General features: G+C 40.1%; 1 protein-coding gene across 4 annotated transcripts in view; it reads right to left on the bottom strand.

Moving 5' to 3' along the window:
* The window catches only part of LOC148355190 (low-density lipoprotein receptor-related protein 8-like), a 245,425-nt gene that overhangs the window by 85,421 nt on the left and 142,485 nt on the right, over window positions 1–17,519 (bottom strand). For all 4 annotated transcript variants that reach the window (XR_015852190.1, XM_088349134.1, XM_088349131.1 and 1 more), the window contains exon 5: window positions 4,583–4,957. Coding sequence is in view for 3 of the 4 variants with exons in the window: in XM_088349134.1 (XP_088205260.1) it covers window positions 4,583–4,957 (375 nt within the window). In the remaining variant the exon portion in view is untranslated. The remainder of the gene's footprint in view (window positions 1–4,582; window positions 4,958–17,519) is intronic.

Here is a 17,519-nt window from a genome sequence, read left to right on the forward strand (position 1 = left end):
GACAGTGAAAATACTGGCGATGATTATGATGAGGATAATGATGATGATGAAATGACTGTGCATCCACAGAACCTATGTATGTTCATGAGGTGTTTGTTGTATGCAAATACACAGGAAATCTAGCAGTAAGAAACAATTATTAATGGTGTCAAAGGGGTAGGAATTAAATACGCATATGCATTTTCCTATTTCTTTCCAGGCATGATTGTCATAATTACTGATGTGACTCAGCTGTGCCCGCTCATTTGGCGCCAACCGCCGCGGGTTCTGATTGGCTCCCTGTCACTATTTGAACCCGGTCCTGTCAATCCCCTGTTGTCAGTCCGTCTGCGAACCTCAGTGTATACTAGGAAAGCCTTTTTCGACCCTGACTCCCACCTGTCCTGTTTTTGCTCCCGTCTGTCTCCGCTTACGACCTGTTTCTGACCCCGACCACGATTTTGCTCTCCTGTCCCGGCTATTGACCTGTTTCTGTCCTTGACACTGCCTTCGCTCGCTAAGGAAGATCCACTTCCGTGTTCGGATCACAATGCGAGTACGAGAGCGACTTGCTTCCTGGGCCCAGCGAACACCGGATCGTGGGCGCAATCCTTCCTCTTTCCTTGAATAAAACTTGCGAGAAACACAACGCAATCTGGTCCTTTTACCGTTCTGGTCCTGACAATGTTACGTTAACATTGCTTTTGTTTTTTGACCTATTGTTTTGTTTTTGTTTTTCTCATGTTCGAAATAAAGTTTTGTTCAATTATTCATACAATGATTGATTGATCGACTGATTGATTGATTCGTTGGTTGATCGGTTAGTTGAATGATTGATTCATTTTATTGGGATGCATCAGGGAGGCCGGGAACAGATTAATTGGTGTTCAGCTATTTCTTGTGGGGATGATGTGTTCAAGATACAAAATAATTCAATATCCTTGCTAGATCCGGTATCAAACTTTACTTGTATGTAGAGGAGGCACAGTAGAGAATCCTGTTTGTTGTTATAGACAAAAAACAAAAAAACAAAAAAATTGCTTTGTAGTAAAATGTCATGTTTCGTGGGCGGGCACGTTGCCCCGAGGACTTATCTCTAGTAAATGATCAAAAAATGTACGTTTACAGTAAGGAAAGCTCTACAAGTAGGATATGGAACACAGAAGGATTAGTCTAATAGGCTCAAATGAGAGGAGAGTATAATGTATTAACCCTCTTTTGATTTTGCAATTTATGTACGCCAGGAGAAGGCTTGCCACATATCCCATCTTCCTTTGTGTGCATTGGCAGTGCGGATTTTTTCACGTTGCTAGTGCAAGTCTGCCGCCATGTCCCTGAGTGGTGGAAAGAGTGAACCAGATGGGCTTTTTGCTTCATAAAGGACCTTCACCTCCCACACATGCACATGGAACAAACACAGAATCACACAAGCTTTTCCTACGTTTACAAATACCATAGTTGCATGGCAACCCATTTCTCGGATGAGTATGTCAAAGTTAAGATAGATTATAAATTCCTTCCAATCCATATTGTACTAAAAACTGATAGCAACAGAAAACATCATGAAGTTTTGGTAATTATGTTTTTTGTTGGGTTTTTTTTCCACACTGGGACTTACCTACATGTTTGTTCAATAATTGGAGTTGAATGGGAATGTTGATAAGTGCTAGAGTTCACTTAAACAAGAACTAACAGGCTCAGAGACAGTATCTTCCCCAGGGCCATCACCACCATCAACAAATGTGCAAGACAGTGAAAAATATATATGTTGCCAGTAGCATTGAAAATGGGTACTCATACCTTATTAGGGAACTTGTGTTGCTGCTAAATGTTCTTGCACTCCTTTTCATCGCACCATTGTTACGATGCACTATTATTTTGCGTTTTCTAAGCACTATGTTGTGATTATTTTGTCTATTCATCCTGATAATCTTATCTTTTTTTCGTCAAAGTCTTTATTACATGTTCTACCCTAGAGTGCCATGTCTAATCTCGGTGCACACAACGCTAATATCATCGATAATAAAGACATTTCAAATGCAATTCAAAAGTATCCAAGCGTTTAAATAGTTTTGCCTCTTTATCCTGGCTTTCACTTACCTATTTTTTATCTTAAATTTGTATTGTGTGTTTATCCAAGAGTGTCATGTCTAATCTCGGTTACAATGTGAACATTTGGAATTCTAAAGTAGCATACAGATGGTGAAATTGTGGATTCAAAACCAATGTTGGGCAAGTATCCAAATCAAATTACTCTAATGTCATCCTGTTTGCAATACAAAATATCGAACTGGGAGCCTAAGGGCTAATTGCATACTGGAGGCCTTATGGAGCTGTGATATGATCATGTTAGCATATTGTATGTTTAATAGCCATCGTTTACCACCGCAAAATGAATAACAGTAATAATGATTTTTAATTTTATTTTTCTCTTCTGACACTTGGGACTGTAGGGCGGAAAATGAAAAATACATAAGCACTACAATTCTCCCCTGAGACAAAACTCTGTAGTAAAATAATTGTGATTGTGTTAAGGCTTCGAGCAATTTGTGAAACAAATATTGTGGAGTCTCCTTGATGGACACTTAAGCATGAAATGTCGTTGAAGGAAGCATGCAGTCTGCAATATACTGCAGTGCTATTGATTAATCTATGCGGCATTACATTATTATTACATTTCTTTATAGTGTATAAGGTATAGAGTTGGAACCATCCATCCATCCATTATCTGCACCGCTTATCCTCAGTAGGGACGCGCGGGGTGCTGGAGCACATCTCAGCTATCTTCGGGCAGTGGGCAGGGGACACCCTGAACTGGTTGCCAGCCAGTCGCAGGGCACACAGAGACAGACAACTCACTCACTCATTCATACCTAGAGACGATTTGAGCAGGCCAATTAACCTGACATGTTTTTGGAATGTGGGAAGAAAGCGGAGTAAAACCACACAAGCACGGGGAGAACATGCAAACTCCACCTAGAAAGGTTCGATTCCAAATCCTCAGAACTGTGCCACACGTGCGCTGACCACTGTGCTGCCGTGCTGCCCGAGTAGGAACCAGTTTAAAGCAAATAATTACAATTCAGCATCGAATTACATCATTACCAATTGCTATTATTGCCTTAATATCAAAGTATCATGCTAGAGAAGGCAAAACATTATGGGTTTTGAAGTAGACATTTAACATTTAGTTATATAGGTTTGACTGATGTATAGGGTCAATGGCCCAACATTCCATGTTAAATTGACAACTAAATTGGGTAAAACTTGGCCTTTACATCTAAGGTATTGTCATAATCCCACATTCAGGGCCCTGTTTCTCAGTTTTATCTCTCTCACTCTCTCGCATGTTCTAATTTCCAACCCACATCTGCTGTCACTTTCGTGATTTCCTTCCTATTACGACGCTTCCTCATCACTGGTTAAACAGTCTGTTTCCTTGCATCCGTGCTAGTTTTTTTGTCATTCTCGTCATGTCCCAAGTACTGTTATCTCAGCTCTGTTATTCCAGTGTACTAAACCCTTACCTGGTGATCTGGTTGAACTCTGTATCTTAGCATTTAATGGCTAGTATACTATGTAAGAGCAACAGTTTTATATCAGGCAGTCTTCCTGAGGTGTGTGGTGCTTATCCCTTCCTGTGCAGAAGGCAGTAGGCATTTCTCAATTTTCCCTATAACAATGACATACAGGACCAAGCAACTTGGGTAATTATTTTGCGAAAACTACCAGTTCAATTATTTTCACTTCCACATACATATTTTGATAATGTATTTAGTTTTTTTTCCAGATTTAAAAACTTTAGTTTTTTTTTAATGAGTTTTATACTTTTGGACCTGATGTTATGTGGGCATGTGTCGTGATTGCCCAAAAGAAGTCACCTGACGTTCTCCACTTAAGCGGTCTGCGTCCAGTGATGGTCGTCCGAGTGTACTTTTTGTATCCCTGAGTGTTTCTCCAGACTACAAGGTACCCACGACTCTTCTTGCCTGATTCATGCCTGCCTTCCGTTTTTGACCTGTTTCCGTTCCACGTTTTGCGACCTACTCTCCCGCCCCGTCCATCGATTTACCCACTAAGCTGCACCTTCCGTCTACCCGTCACGGAGCTGCCATTCCGCCCGAAAAGGCTGACGACCAAAAAGCGCCGACTCCCAAGCCAGCTCCAACAACTCTTTCAAATAAAAACTCTTCTGAAACTAACGCTATTGGATCCGAGAGTCCGTTCTGGTTCATGACAGCATGTGGTTTCATTTGAGTAATATTTGCAAGTAATGTTCAGTTTCAGGTTCTTTTCATTTAGGACTCGCGTGAATGAGACTAAAAAATAATCAGTGGTCAGGGTTAGGTGTAGAGTACGCTGCTTTGCAGTTTCAATTAGCATGACATCATGTCAATGTCGAGAGTGCCGTGTCGTGGCTGTCTTAAAAACAACAACATCCTAACGTGCATTTTGGGTGTCCTAAGTCCTCTGTCCAAAGTAGAAACCAAGCATGCACACTTCACAATAACGGGAAACCTTAGTTCGAAAAAACCCTACTGTACGTTTAAACAACAACAAAATCAAAATCACAAGAAAATAATGTATTCTCGACTTTACTCACGGCAACTGGTCTCATCGGATTTGTCCCGGCAGTCGGCGTCTCCGTCGCATTTCCAGTTGATGCGGACACACTCTCCACTTCCGCACTGGAACTCGCTCACCATGCATCGTGGTTTTTGGGCTTCTGTTCTCCTGCTGCAGCGTTCCATGGATTCGTCGGACTTATCTTTACAGTCGGGATCGCCGTCGCAGCTCCAGAGCGCCGGTATGCACTCGGAGTCGTTGCAGCGGAACTCGTGCTGGCCGCAGGTAGGATTGGAGCACTTCTCTTCGTCGGTGGCATCGCCGCAGTCATCGTCGCCATCGCAGACGAAAATAGGAGCGATGCACTTCCCGTTGCGGCACTGAAACTCCTTGGGTGGGCAGGCGTTAGCATCTGCGGGTAACATGGAACATAAAGGTCACAATAGATGGATTAGTTTGTAATGACTTCATTCTTTGACAAATGGTTCTCTAATGGGATATGAAATATTTTAAATTAATAAAAACAGAGAAATTTAAGATCAAAACAAATATTTTGTCCAATAATTATTAAGTTACGTAATTGATTCAGGAAAGTTGAGGAATGACTCAACACAGAATAAATGCTAGGTGCAGAAAGTCAATTATCTATAAATATTCATTATACTGCAATCCTCTTTTAAAACAGTGATATGTTTATAGTTAAGTAAATATTCAAAATAAGGAGAGAAGCATAAATGAATTTTGAACTTGCAAGGAGAACAGGGGAGAACGTTACAAAAAAAAACATGATACAAAATTCCAATCCGTTCTAAAGGGACTCCTCTATCCCCTTTATTATTTGTTTTTATGTTTTAGGAGCTTGGTGTGTCCGATCATTCATCATAGCATCATTGTTTATTTTTCATTTTTAATAAATCTCCTTGGCTACAAAAGCAACTCCGCCCTAAAGGCTGTGAGTATCAAAGAACATCTACATTCTTAACCAATCGTAAACAATAATAAAAATTATTAGCAATGGTGAGCAATTAGAGTCAAATTGACAAACAACGCTGGAATTCTATGCAATCTCCTTTGTAGGTGTTAAATAGTAAAAATAGTAAAAACTGCATTCTATATTTTAGGCTAGCATTATAAACCTTTACAAAGACCACTAATGAAGACTTGTAATGGTGATATTCTTTTACAGTTGCAAAAAAATATATATATATTTCTGCTTGCAGATTTTGCTCACTTAACTTATTATTCGATTTACGGAAAACGGTAGATACGAACATTTTTTTCGGGATGTCAAAAAATATCTGGACATTGCTGTAAGTTAGAATTTGTATTGTGTGCACCTTGTTCAGAGTACAGGACATTACTGTAGTGCTTCTTTCCGCAGCTACCTGCGTGTGGCGCTGTGAGAGGTCACCCGGCATTCACCCCGGTAGAAAAAAAATCTGCTTCCTTTTCCTAGTTTGTGAGTAAACATTCTATACTGTCTATGTCTATACTATCTCCAGTGCGCTAAGAACTTTGACAATTTTATTGTTTGTTCTCGTGCATCCATTCAATATGGTTGGTGTAAAGTGTAAAGAAAAGGTGAGCTGTTTCTTTTGAAATGAAAGTGGAATAAGAAGGCTTGATGCGGTTGAGAAATGATCGGAAGGGTTTTTTTGGCCACCTTTTTTGACCTCTTGAAGCGCATCTTCCAAAAGTAAGTTAAACTCTACTTTATTTATCTTTATTGAACATATTATTTTCTGAATAGAAATTCAGAATATAGCACTGAAGCAACTTACGAACAAATTCAACTTACCAACGATCGTCCGGAACCTCGTTTGTAAGTAGGGCAGCATCTGTATGTTTTTATTAAATTAATTGAATAAGAACATTTTCTTAAAAGGATGATTGTTTTTCTAATTGTTTGAGGGGATAATTTGTGGTTGTACAAAAGTTTTTAGTTATTACCGTTGTTATTTTATTATCTTTTTGTTTCCAAATGGATTTAATAAAAAGCTAAATAATAATATATTTTTTTTAAAAGGATGTCGTATATAATTAATATATTTTATCAAACTACCCCAGTCTAAAATAGTTTATGTTACAGTTACAGTTAAATATAAGCTTAAAACACACTTCTATTCTATAGCATATGAATAACCTATATTTTATGTAGACAATATCGGTGTATCTGTGTAGTATTTGCCCTCATGTAGGTTTTAGATCAGGGGATGGTGTCATAAATAGTCTGTGCTTTTCAATAATCTGTGGTTTGTGCAGCCCTTTGAGACTCTTTGTGAAGGGCTATACAAATGAACATGACTTGACATGTTCATCGAGAAATTAAATGGAGGCACATCACTAAAAAAGGGTTGAGAACCCCTAACATAGACAATCCAAAACATCTACAAAAAACGTCAAACAATTCGGTGTCGCTGACTTAACTTCATGAAAACTTTTGGTCTTATCTAGAAGACAAGTCGTTGAACTTTGCTTCCCAATACTTTTGATCATAAAATATCTTGAGATTTCTTTAAGTGGACTTCATTAAGTCTGCACACATCCCCTCTGAACACGTCTGGGAGTTGATAAGAAAAAGTGTCAGGCTAGATTGCTAGTTTATGATAGCAAACTGTACATTAAAAGTACAGACAGGGCAGGCCGGAATTTACCGAGAAGTGTAAAATCGTTCCGTTATCTCTTTGAGGATAATCGCGGCTAATGAGTAGGGGGAAACATATTTTTCAAACTCTCTCTCTTAACGTCTCTTTCCTCTTGTTCTTGAAATTCTAGCACAACCCAAGACAATCATGAATGCGTCTGCATCTATTTTGTTCAAACAACAAAAAAACAATACAGAACACCGTCATGTATTGTCGCACATACTTTTGTCACCTTTACAAGGTCAACCAATGCAGGGAGTTTGTGTTTTTCTTCCCCTGGCTACACAGTGTGCCAAAAGGACTCATTATGATAATGGATATTGAATTTTCTATTTGCTATTACTGTGTACCTTGGCAGCTACGTTTTGTCATTTGAAAATTCACTTATTCAAAAATGGTCTATGGTTTATCCTTTCCTATCATTCAGACAACATGATTTTGCCAACATAGCAAACAACAGATACGTTGGCTCAATATATGTATGTAGATTTGCCTTTATCACACGAGGCAACAATTTACAGTCAGATTCAATAGATGCTGCATTTTCTTTGCCCGATGTGCGGTAATTTATAACACTATTCTAGCAAGAGGTTGTTAGTTTGTTCCTGTGATTAAAATAACCAAAATATCTTCCAAAACCACCTGCTAGATCTAAATATATTTTCAATATAGTCAGTGTGTTGCTGTATTTACAGTGTGGGGCATGTTACTTTAAAAAAGTAAATAATTATAATTACTCATTACTTCTCCCAGAAAAAAAATGAGTTGGAAACTGAATTACTCTAAAGTAAAAGTAAGTCGTTACCAGGGAAAGTTACTATTTCTGTTACTTGAAAAATAAGTTGTTGTATGTCAAATAATTTGAAATTTTCTGAACAGTTTTTATGTCAGTTGAGTGGAGAAGAACAGAAAGGTAGTTGTGTTGTAGAACCTCGTAATATTTATTGCACCTCACGAGCAATAGATTGATCCTAAACTTGAAGTGAAAAAAATATAAATAGTAAACAATATAATAATGGGATTGTGGACGCGTTCTTAAGGATGGGCTGCGAATCCGTATGATGCGGCAGGGGTAAACCAGTGAAAGCTGCCAGGCCCTGCTGTTGAACAAAAGAGTGTGTTGTGTCACAGTGACCCGAGTGACATGGCCGCTTTCTGGTGTCCCATTTCATCCGGAGGGATGAAAGCATGACGAACTTAGGTGCCGAGGTGCCTAACTTGTTTGGGTGTTTGGGCAATTGGGTTGAGCATGGTCCAAAAACTTTTGTGTGTGTTTTTTATTTTCTTTGTTATTGTATGTGTTTGTCTTACTGTCGGTCACCTTTCTTGAGGGATATGACCAAGGTAGATAGATAGATAGATAGATAGATAGATAGATAGATAGATAGATAGATAGATAGATAGATAGATAGAAACAATAGAATAAAATAACAATAAGAAGTGAACAATATAAAGTGAGTTTTATGAATTAAATCTTTCACAAAGTGAGTCAACTGGTCAAGTAGACATAGCCCACTGTACGTTTTTGTTCACAACAAAAGTCAATTATAAAACCGTATGAAGTGAGTTTCACTCTATTGAATAAATCACAATCTCCCCTCGGACAACTGCTCAAGTAGACATATGCTACTCTACTTCAAGTTCTTTCAAACAACGAGAGTAAAGCACTTTTGCTCACTGACAGTGGTGGATGAGAACAAGGGTAGCATTCAGGTGTAGCAAAAAAACAAAAACAAAAAAACCTTAAGACTGGCAATTGCCATTTTGCTTCTGGCGTCAGGTGTGTGCAGGAACTTTTGGGAGGAAAACCGCACGGTCCCAATGACAAAGACTTGTTTAATAAAGTTGATGCTTTGTCGCCATATTCTTCAAGTGTGTAGGGGAAGGAGGACAACCGCAACTTGACACATGCACTCTAAATATAAAACACTGTGATGATGTCTTTGACCAGAGTTTACTTGGAGATATAGGAATTCTGATTATTTTTCCAGTTCTATCGGGTCCCTTTAATCCATACGTACAATTAGTAATTCGAGGTTGTCAGCACCCTGACCAATATGAAGGTTATAGAACATACTATAGATCCCTTTCAATGTCTCCCGGCCAGTCGAGCACTAGATGAAAAGGGGGGGGGGGTTCAGGATAAGGTCATTATTAACCTTTCTTTCCAGGACAAGTGACTCTAGCATTGGCTACTATTTTATATTTAGAAGGTGCGTGTAGGGCACGCACATTTTAAATGCTCTATCTTTGCACAGACGCACTTCAGAAGACTAATGCAGGTGCACTTAAAATGTGTTAGAATATACTAGTACTGAGAAAGGCATCCGTGCACATGTGGTTAAGTGTTTTTGGGGCATGAAATTCATCAAACCCTCGTTTAAAAGTGTCCTTTAACGAACCATGTGCTTTGTTTTGCTGCAGTTATCACTCGTGCTTTTAGGATAGGGAAACAAACAGATGAGCTCTACTACAAAGTTTGATTGCATGGAATTGCTCTAAAAAAGTTAGATGCGGAAACAAAATAGCAGCAATTTGTTTTTTGGGGGTGGCTAATAATTTTATTTTGTTTTTAATATTAGCAGTGTCTGAAACTCATGACAAAAAGTTATAGGACACCAGGGCAGACAACTCTGAAAGGTTTCCTTTTCATCTTTTTGCATCGCGTCGTCTGCTACAAGCCACGTGAACTCCTCTTTCCACGATGCTTATAATGTACATTTACGTTTTGTAGCGTCATAAATTTTGTTAGCTCCTTTTGAAGATTTATTCTCAGACTGAGGTTTTGGCTCGATTCCTAACCACTTCTCCATTTTTCTTGTAATCTCTGTGCGTCTACTTTGGAAAATGATATGCAAATGCACGAACTTATAACGCTCGGGAGAGTCCGGAAGCACTACGTTTGATGCTGGCTTCTGATTGGCTGCCGAGTATGCAAATTGCCAAACGAACCGAAATTTCCTAACCAAACGAAGATTTCGAAATCGGAATAAAGCAAACGTTTGATTTTGAGGAAAAAAAAAAATATATATATATTTTTTTCTTCTTTTTCATTTTTTTCTTGAAAAAGTTGTCAGCCACCTGGGCGGAGACGTTTTGTAAGTTGTACGCGCGACGTAAAAGATGCACGCCACGAGCGTCCGAGCAGACGTTATTTCAGACACTGATATTAGACACCTGCAAAGGAGATTATATCGTTTTGACTATTATTCCTCACTGCAGTTTGTTATTTTGCCTGTTATGCACTGTTTACATGATTGTGACATTTGCCCAATTATAATTCCTGTTTTTTGATTTCCACACCCTTCAGGGTGGATCTGCTTATTGAAACCAAGGATATTTAATAAAAAAGAAAGGGCTCAGAGAAGGGCTTAGACATATTTGGACTTTTTGTCCAATCCTCTCCTGTTCTTCATTCAAGCTCAAAATTAATTGATGTCTTCTTTCCTTATCTTGAGTGGCGACTAAACTATGAACTTATCAGTGGCTTAATGGTTCGTGAATTACACAACACGAGTATTGTGTCTTTTTTATTAAATTGTAAATAGAGAAGGGATGTTTTATTGCGCAGTATACTGGCTGTCAGAACCAGAACAGGAGGAGGACCCAGACGCGTAACGTTTATTCACAAGTTTATTGAGATATAGGGGAGAACAAACGCCAGCGATTCGGTGCTCGCTGGACGAGGGAAACCGCTCATGGGATTGGAGCGTGATCTAAATGCGGAAGTGGATCTCCCGGAGCGGGAGATCGTAGCGTGGTCAGACAAGCAAAACATGTCGATAGCCGGAGCGGGAGATCAGAGCGTGGTCAAAAGGACAAAACGGGTCGATGCCGGAGACAAATGGGGAATCAGGAACGGACGAATGGTATACAGATGAAAACGGAACCGACAGGAGGCAGGGTCAAAGTGCTTGCCTTGCGTATGCATAGGTTCTCTGACGGAGTGACAGGGAGAGACTGGCGTACTGGGTATAAATAGGAGGGGAATTAATCAGGCAACAAGCAGCAGCTGGCGCAGGTGAGGGCAATGAGTAATCATGACACTGACATAGCATAGGATCCAGATACATTTTAGTAAACTAAAGTCTGGTTTTATGACTTATGAATTTTTGTAACTGTGCTTGAGGCTGAGTATCAGCAGCTACTGTCCGAACTATGCACAACTTTCTCATCCAAGGTAATTATTCCAATTCTTCTTATAGTTTATTCATCTGTGTTGTGGAATATTGGGCAATGCAGTTATGCAAGATACATCAACATACCGCGGAGTTTGTATGTTCTCCCCGTGCTTGCGTGGGTTTCCTCCGGGCACTCCGGTTTCCTCCCACATTCCAAAGACATGCATTTCAGGTAAATTGGCCGGTCCAAATTGTCCCTAGGTGTGAATGAGCGAATGAGTTGTCTGTCCCTGTGTGCCCTGCGATTGGCTGGCAACCAGTTCAGGGTGTCCCCTGCCCACTGCCCGATGATTGCTGGGATGGGCTCCAGCCCCCCGCGACCCTACTGAGGATAAGCGGTACGGCTAATGAGATGAGATGAGAGACATCAACATACCTTGACATTATGTATAAACCATCCTCAATATACTTGAATATATCTCAATATCTAAAAATATGGTCGGCAGATCATTTTATGAGTGATTGCTATGCTAAAAATGTGAGCACCCCTGATATACATGATGAATTATAATTAAAAAGGGGAACTCAATTGTCTTCATCTGAATTTTTTTTTCAAGAAATGTTGTCTTTTTGTGCTTGTTTACATGGTCTTAAATACAAATTATTGCCAGTATTTGGATTTTAAATCATCTCAATGAGACAATTGCTTTTCACTAAACGACATTACAAAATATTAATCTCATCTCATCTCATCAGCCGTACCGCTTATCCTCATTAGGGTCGCGGGGGGGCTGGAGCCCATCCCAGCCATCTGCGGGCAGTGGGCAGGGGACACCCTGAACTGGTTGCCAGCCAATTGCAGGGCACAAAATATTAATGACTTGTTGAAAATGTAGTCTTTAAATTTGACTCATACCTTATGAATGCAGATGACCCCTATGCAAGGATTTAATCCAGGTTTTACTCGGTAAAATTTTTGCAAATCAATACTCTTGACTTGCGCTTGCAGTGATGCGCTGCAATATTTACCTGAGTAAACTTAAGGCAAATATATCTCAAGAAAACGTCCAAATTACGACTTGAACTCGATGTCCTTGCTTGTAATTAGGTTTCTATTGAATAAAAATCTAATTTTATGAAACAACCTGTTTTTTTTTTAAATGTAACTTTGTTTACCTAGAAAAAGAAAAGCTTAACAATAACTTAATTCTAGGACATTTAAAACAGAATTTAAAATTTGAAGGGACCGTGCGTATTATTAGACCACTAGATGCTGCTATATTGTGTATTGCAACCAAAAACGACAGCTGCAAAGCACAAGGAAGAATTCAAATTAAATAGACTTAAAGTGACCAAACTGCGCTAATATTCTTCTGTTTTTTGTCTTTTTGGGGTTACCCTTAGCAGCAAGGTGGCAAAGAATTATGTCAGGTCTCTCAAGGTGGGCCTTATGTTATGTAAAATACATGAAAATTTCCCACCCTATGAGTACAGTCATACATCTGCTTACGAACATCTATTTTTAATAATTCACTTTGCTTTATCAAATTAAATCAAATTGTATCAACAAAGCGCTTTTCAGGTAACGGATTGGCACTCAAAGCGCTGTATAAAAACATTCAGTGTACAATAAGGAAATCAAACTTAAGCACCAAATTCACACAATATTTAAAATAAATTAAAAAACAATATTTAAAAAAATAAATACAATTATGGCAAGACACACACTAAGGGACCCGAAGGAAGCTCCTCCATCCATACTGATACGGAGGGCATTAAATGGCCCCAGGAACCATTGTCAGCCAGCTATCCACACCCTACCATTGAAAGGGTGTCTATAAAATATATTTGATCAGGGGACACAGCAATGGACACTTTGAGGTACCACCACCACATGAACTTTCAGGCCCTGAGCATGTTCACCTTCCTGGCTAGCCTACCTTGGCAAATCCATAAATGGCGCTTTCACAGCGATTGCACATCCCTTCTCCTCTTTGACTTCTTACTGACCCGTGAAATCACTGAGCTACCTGAGAGAGCTAATGCTACGACAGCACCGCTTAAGACAAGAGATGTGTTAACACGTTGATGTTAGAAATGGCTGAGGCAAGGGTACCGTGGATTTTGATTTTCTATACAGTAAATGTACTGAAGTGAAAAGTGAAGAGTTTGCATTATGAGTAGCTGACTTAATAAACTGAATTGGGTATCGTGGCATACAGGATATCGATTTGGACATGCTGACTTTCTCACAAGAAAACATCAGGTTCCCACTGCTTACGATCAGTCCAAAGGACACATGGAAAAACATTTAGTTTTTCATTGTTCAGGACTGTGCAGGAATTCACCGGGGTTTGAATTCAGTAGCCGATTGGTTGATTCTGTCAGAACCCGAACAGACGGTGGACCCAGACGCGTAACGTTTTCACAACAAGCTTTATTTTGTGGAAACGGGGCAGTCATGCGTGGGAACACAAACGCCAGTGATTTGACGATCGCTGGACAGAAGAAGTGAGACAGATAGGTCAGGCGCTGGAAAACAGGAAGCCAGGGACAAGATCAAAACTGGACAGGACAGACGGGATCGATACCAGATACAAGTTACACGAGCAAGATACCGGACAGGACAGACGGGATCAATACCGGATACTGGATTAAACAGCAAGATACCAGACAGGACAGGACAGACGGGATTGATACCGGATACTTGATACTGGATAAAACCGCGAGATACCGGACAGGGCAGACGAGATCGATACCAGATACTGGTTACACGAACAAGATACCGGACATGACGGGACAGGCGGGATCGATACCGGATACTGGATACACGAGCAAGATATGGACAGGGCAGGACAGATGGGGTCGATACCAGATACTAGATACACAAGCAAGATAACTGGACAGGGTCGGACAGACGGGATCGATACCGGATACTGGAGCAAGATACCGGACAGGACGTGACAGACGGGATCGATACTGGATACTGGATAAACAAGCAGGATACCGGACAGATTCAAAATACAAGTCTTGCAAGTGCAGAGGTTTGTTGACGGACTTACAAGGAGTGAATGAGAGCACTGAGTTTAAATAGTAGGGAAGCCAATTAGGCAACGAGCAGCAGCTGGCGCCAAACGAGCGGGCCCAAGTGAGGGCAATGGGCAACCGTGACAGATTCATCAATTTCCTATTTAAGTTATATTGTGTCTCTGCACATTGTGAAGTGAGTAGCCTAGCAATCCCATGTGTTGTGGAGGCGTATCCTATTTTCTCCTTTATGACACAGCGTTAACTCCATACACCACAATTACAGGTGATTAGTTTAATAATTTATTTTGTTTTTTTGACAATATAAACTGCGTATTTCTTTTTTTTTTTTCAATAAATCGGGGGAAGGTAAATGATGTATTATTTTTTTACCATCTAACACTTGCAAATAAGTTAGCTCAGGATGGCAGGATTGTTTGTCTCGTCCTGTCCGGTATCTTGCTCCAGTCTTCAATATCCGGTATCGATCCCGCCTGTCTCTTCCTGTCCGGTATCTTGCTCTAGTCTCCAGGATCCGGTATCGATCCCATCTGTCCCGTACTGTCCGTCATCTGTTCGTGTATCGATCCCGTCTGTCCTCTCCGGTTTCGATCTCGTCTACCTCTGGCGTTTGTGTTCCCGCGCATGACTGCCCCATTCCCGTAAAATAAAGCTTGTGTGAGAACGTTACGCTTCTGGGTCCTCCATCAGTTTGGGCCCTGACAAAAAAGAACTTAAATACACTGCCAAATCAGAGGACCAATGGCATGATCAAGCCCCATATTTAGTTGTTTTTTCGTTCTCTGCATGGAGTAAATGTTGTCATCACAGCTGTAATCTCCTGGCAAAATTGACTCAGTCGAACACTCATGAAGTTAAAAATTTCTCTGTATCATTGGGCAGGTTGACGCAGTTTGAACCTGAAAAAAGTGAAACAGCCTTTGGCTGCCTATGAGCCTGCTTTTGATCCTAGCCACATTACATTACACCTACGCACACTTCGAGAGCTGTCAAAGGATTATGAAAAAATAGGTAGTGATGGGGGAAAAAAACATCAACATAAGAGGTTACAGACACATCTGAAGAATACGGAAGCCAAATCCTGTACTAGGATTTCTCTTCAGTCTGTTATTAAATGATTGGGGGAGGATTCATTTACTGTGCAGCAAGGGGCATTATTTTCATGTGAATGTAGTTGTCATCATTATTTATTTCTGTCTGCCGTCGGTTTCTTTCAAGAATGACATGCTCACTTACACAAAAACACAGGTACAAAAAGAGCTTCTCACTGGCCTTTCATAAAATGCCTACAAATCCGCAGTGGGCATTGATCCAGGTGTAGAGGCTTGTCATGTGTAACATCGGCCTACAAGTGAAGTTACCACCTTAATGTTCATGGAAAATTCCTTAAATATCAACCCAAGACGTAGCGAAAGTAAATTGAATGCTGTTCTTGAACCATTTGAAGAGTATGGACTCTGAACTTGAGTCCCAAACTGAATCGGGTGAATAGGGTGTTGACGCTTCATAGGACAAAGTAATGCCAGCTGCAGTTAGTCACGAAGGAAGAAGTAATGCAATGGCAAAACGAAGCCACCAGAGAGCATTGTCGGCATCATCTTTAAGCAGACTTGTTGAGAAATATGGCAACAATTTCAAGCATTTACAAGAGTTTCACCAAAAAGTCAATCACTTTTTAATCTATGAAAAAACAACATTAAAATCAAAACGTTTTAAAAGGATTTTAAGCGCCTGTACGAACCATGTATGGGAGCAACCTAAAGAGGGTGTTGACGCTTTATAAGAAAATGCTCTACAAACTAATGCCAGCTGCTGTTAATGACTAAGAAAGAAGTAATGCAATGGCAAAGCGAAGCCACCGGAGAGCATTGTCGGCATCATTTTTAAGCAGACTTGTTGAGAAACCTGGCAACAATTTCAAGCATTTACAAGGACTTCACCGAAAATTCAAGAAATTTTTAATCCATGAAAAGACAAGATTCAAATTCAAGCATTTTTAAAGATTTCAAGCGCCTGTAACGAAGCATGTATATTAAACATGCGTGTTTATATGATAGCTTTTGTATGATTGCTTATTTCTAAAATCATTTTTTAGTTGGGAGGCACTAATCAATAAACAACAAACAAATGTGCTCGCAGCCTGAAGGAGTGTTTAACTCCTTCAGGATGCGAAATATGATCATTTTTAAGAAATAAACAGTACTTGCAAACACTTGATATTGTCCTCATTGCCTAAAGATGTGCGTTGGCACTCAAAAAACTACACTAATTTGTCGTTTACTATGTACATTTGTGAAAATAATTTTAATGATTACGTTTTGGTCGCACTGTTTACGGTTTTCAACCAAGGACAAACTCCGGAAAACCACTTTCTTTCTCTGAGAAGTTTTAATTACTCTGCTATTCTTCTGCAGTTTTGATTGGACAAAAAAACTTTACATGAAGAAACGTGTGTACTTATGGACTTTTATGTGTGAGCTCAGAGGTGCTGTCTCGTAAATGTCGGATTGCCTTTTATCACTTTTACCTTTAAAGGAAAGATGAAAAGATGATCCTCTCGGGTTTTAATATCTGCTTCAGATTTCAAGTTCCTTTCACAACCGCGCTCAAAACGGGGCAGAAAATCAATCATTATCCAGACATTCATGAATTATTTTGGAGCTTGACGTTATCTGTTTCTCACGGGTCAGGTAGATGAAAGGCAATAAAACGAGCAAATCATCTCTCATTACACTTTGTGTTTACAGATGAGGTTAAACGGAACATAAAAAGGAATATAAAACGGGCATCTGTATGTGATAAGAAGGGATGCAAACAAATCATGGTGTTCTAATCAATCAAATATTTGAATTTGAATTTGTTAACGAAAACCTGCAGTTCCATCCATCCATCCATTGTCTTGCGCTTATCCGGGGCTGGGTCGCGGGGGCAGCAGCCTTAAAAGAGAAGCCCAGACGTCCCTATCCCCAGCCACCTCCTCCAGCTCATATAAGGGGATCCCGAGGCGTTCCCAGGCCTGCCTAGAGACTTAGTCTCTTCAACGTGTCCTGGGTCGCCCCCGGGGCCTTCTGCCGAAGGGACATGCCCAGAGCACCTACCGAGGAAAGTGTCCTGGAGGCATCCTTATCAGATGCCTGAGCCACCTCAATTGGCTCCTCTC

This window comes from Urocampus carinirostris, chromosome 12 (assembly GCF_059441175.1).
Source record: "Urocampus carinirostris isolate Australia breed hairy pipefish chromosome 12, RoL_Ucar_1.0, whole genome shotgun sequence".
Taxonomy (NCBI): domain Eukaryota; kingdom Metazoa; phylum Chordata; class Actinopteri; order Syngnathiformes; family Syngnathidae; genus Urocampus; species Urocampus carinirostris.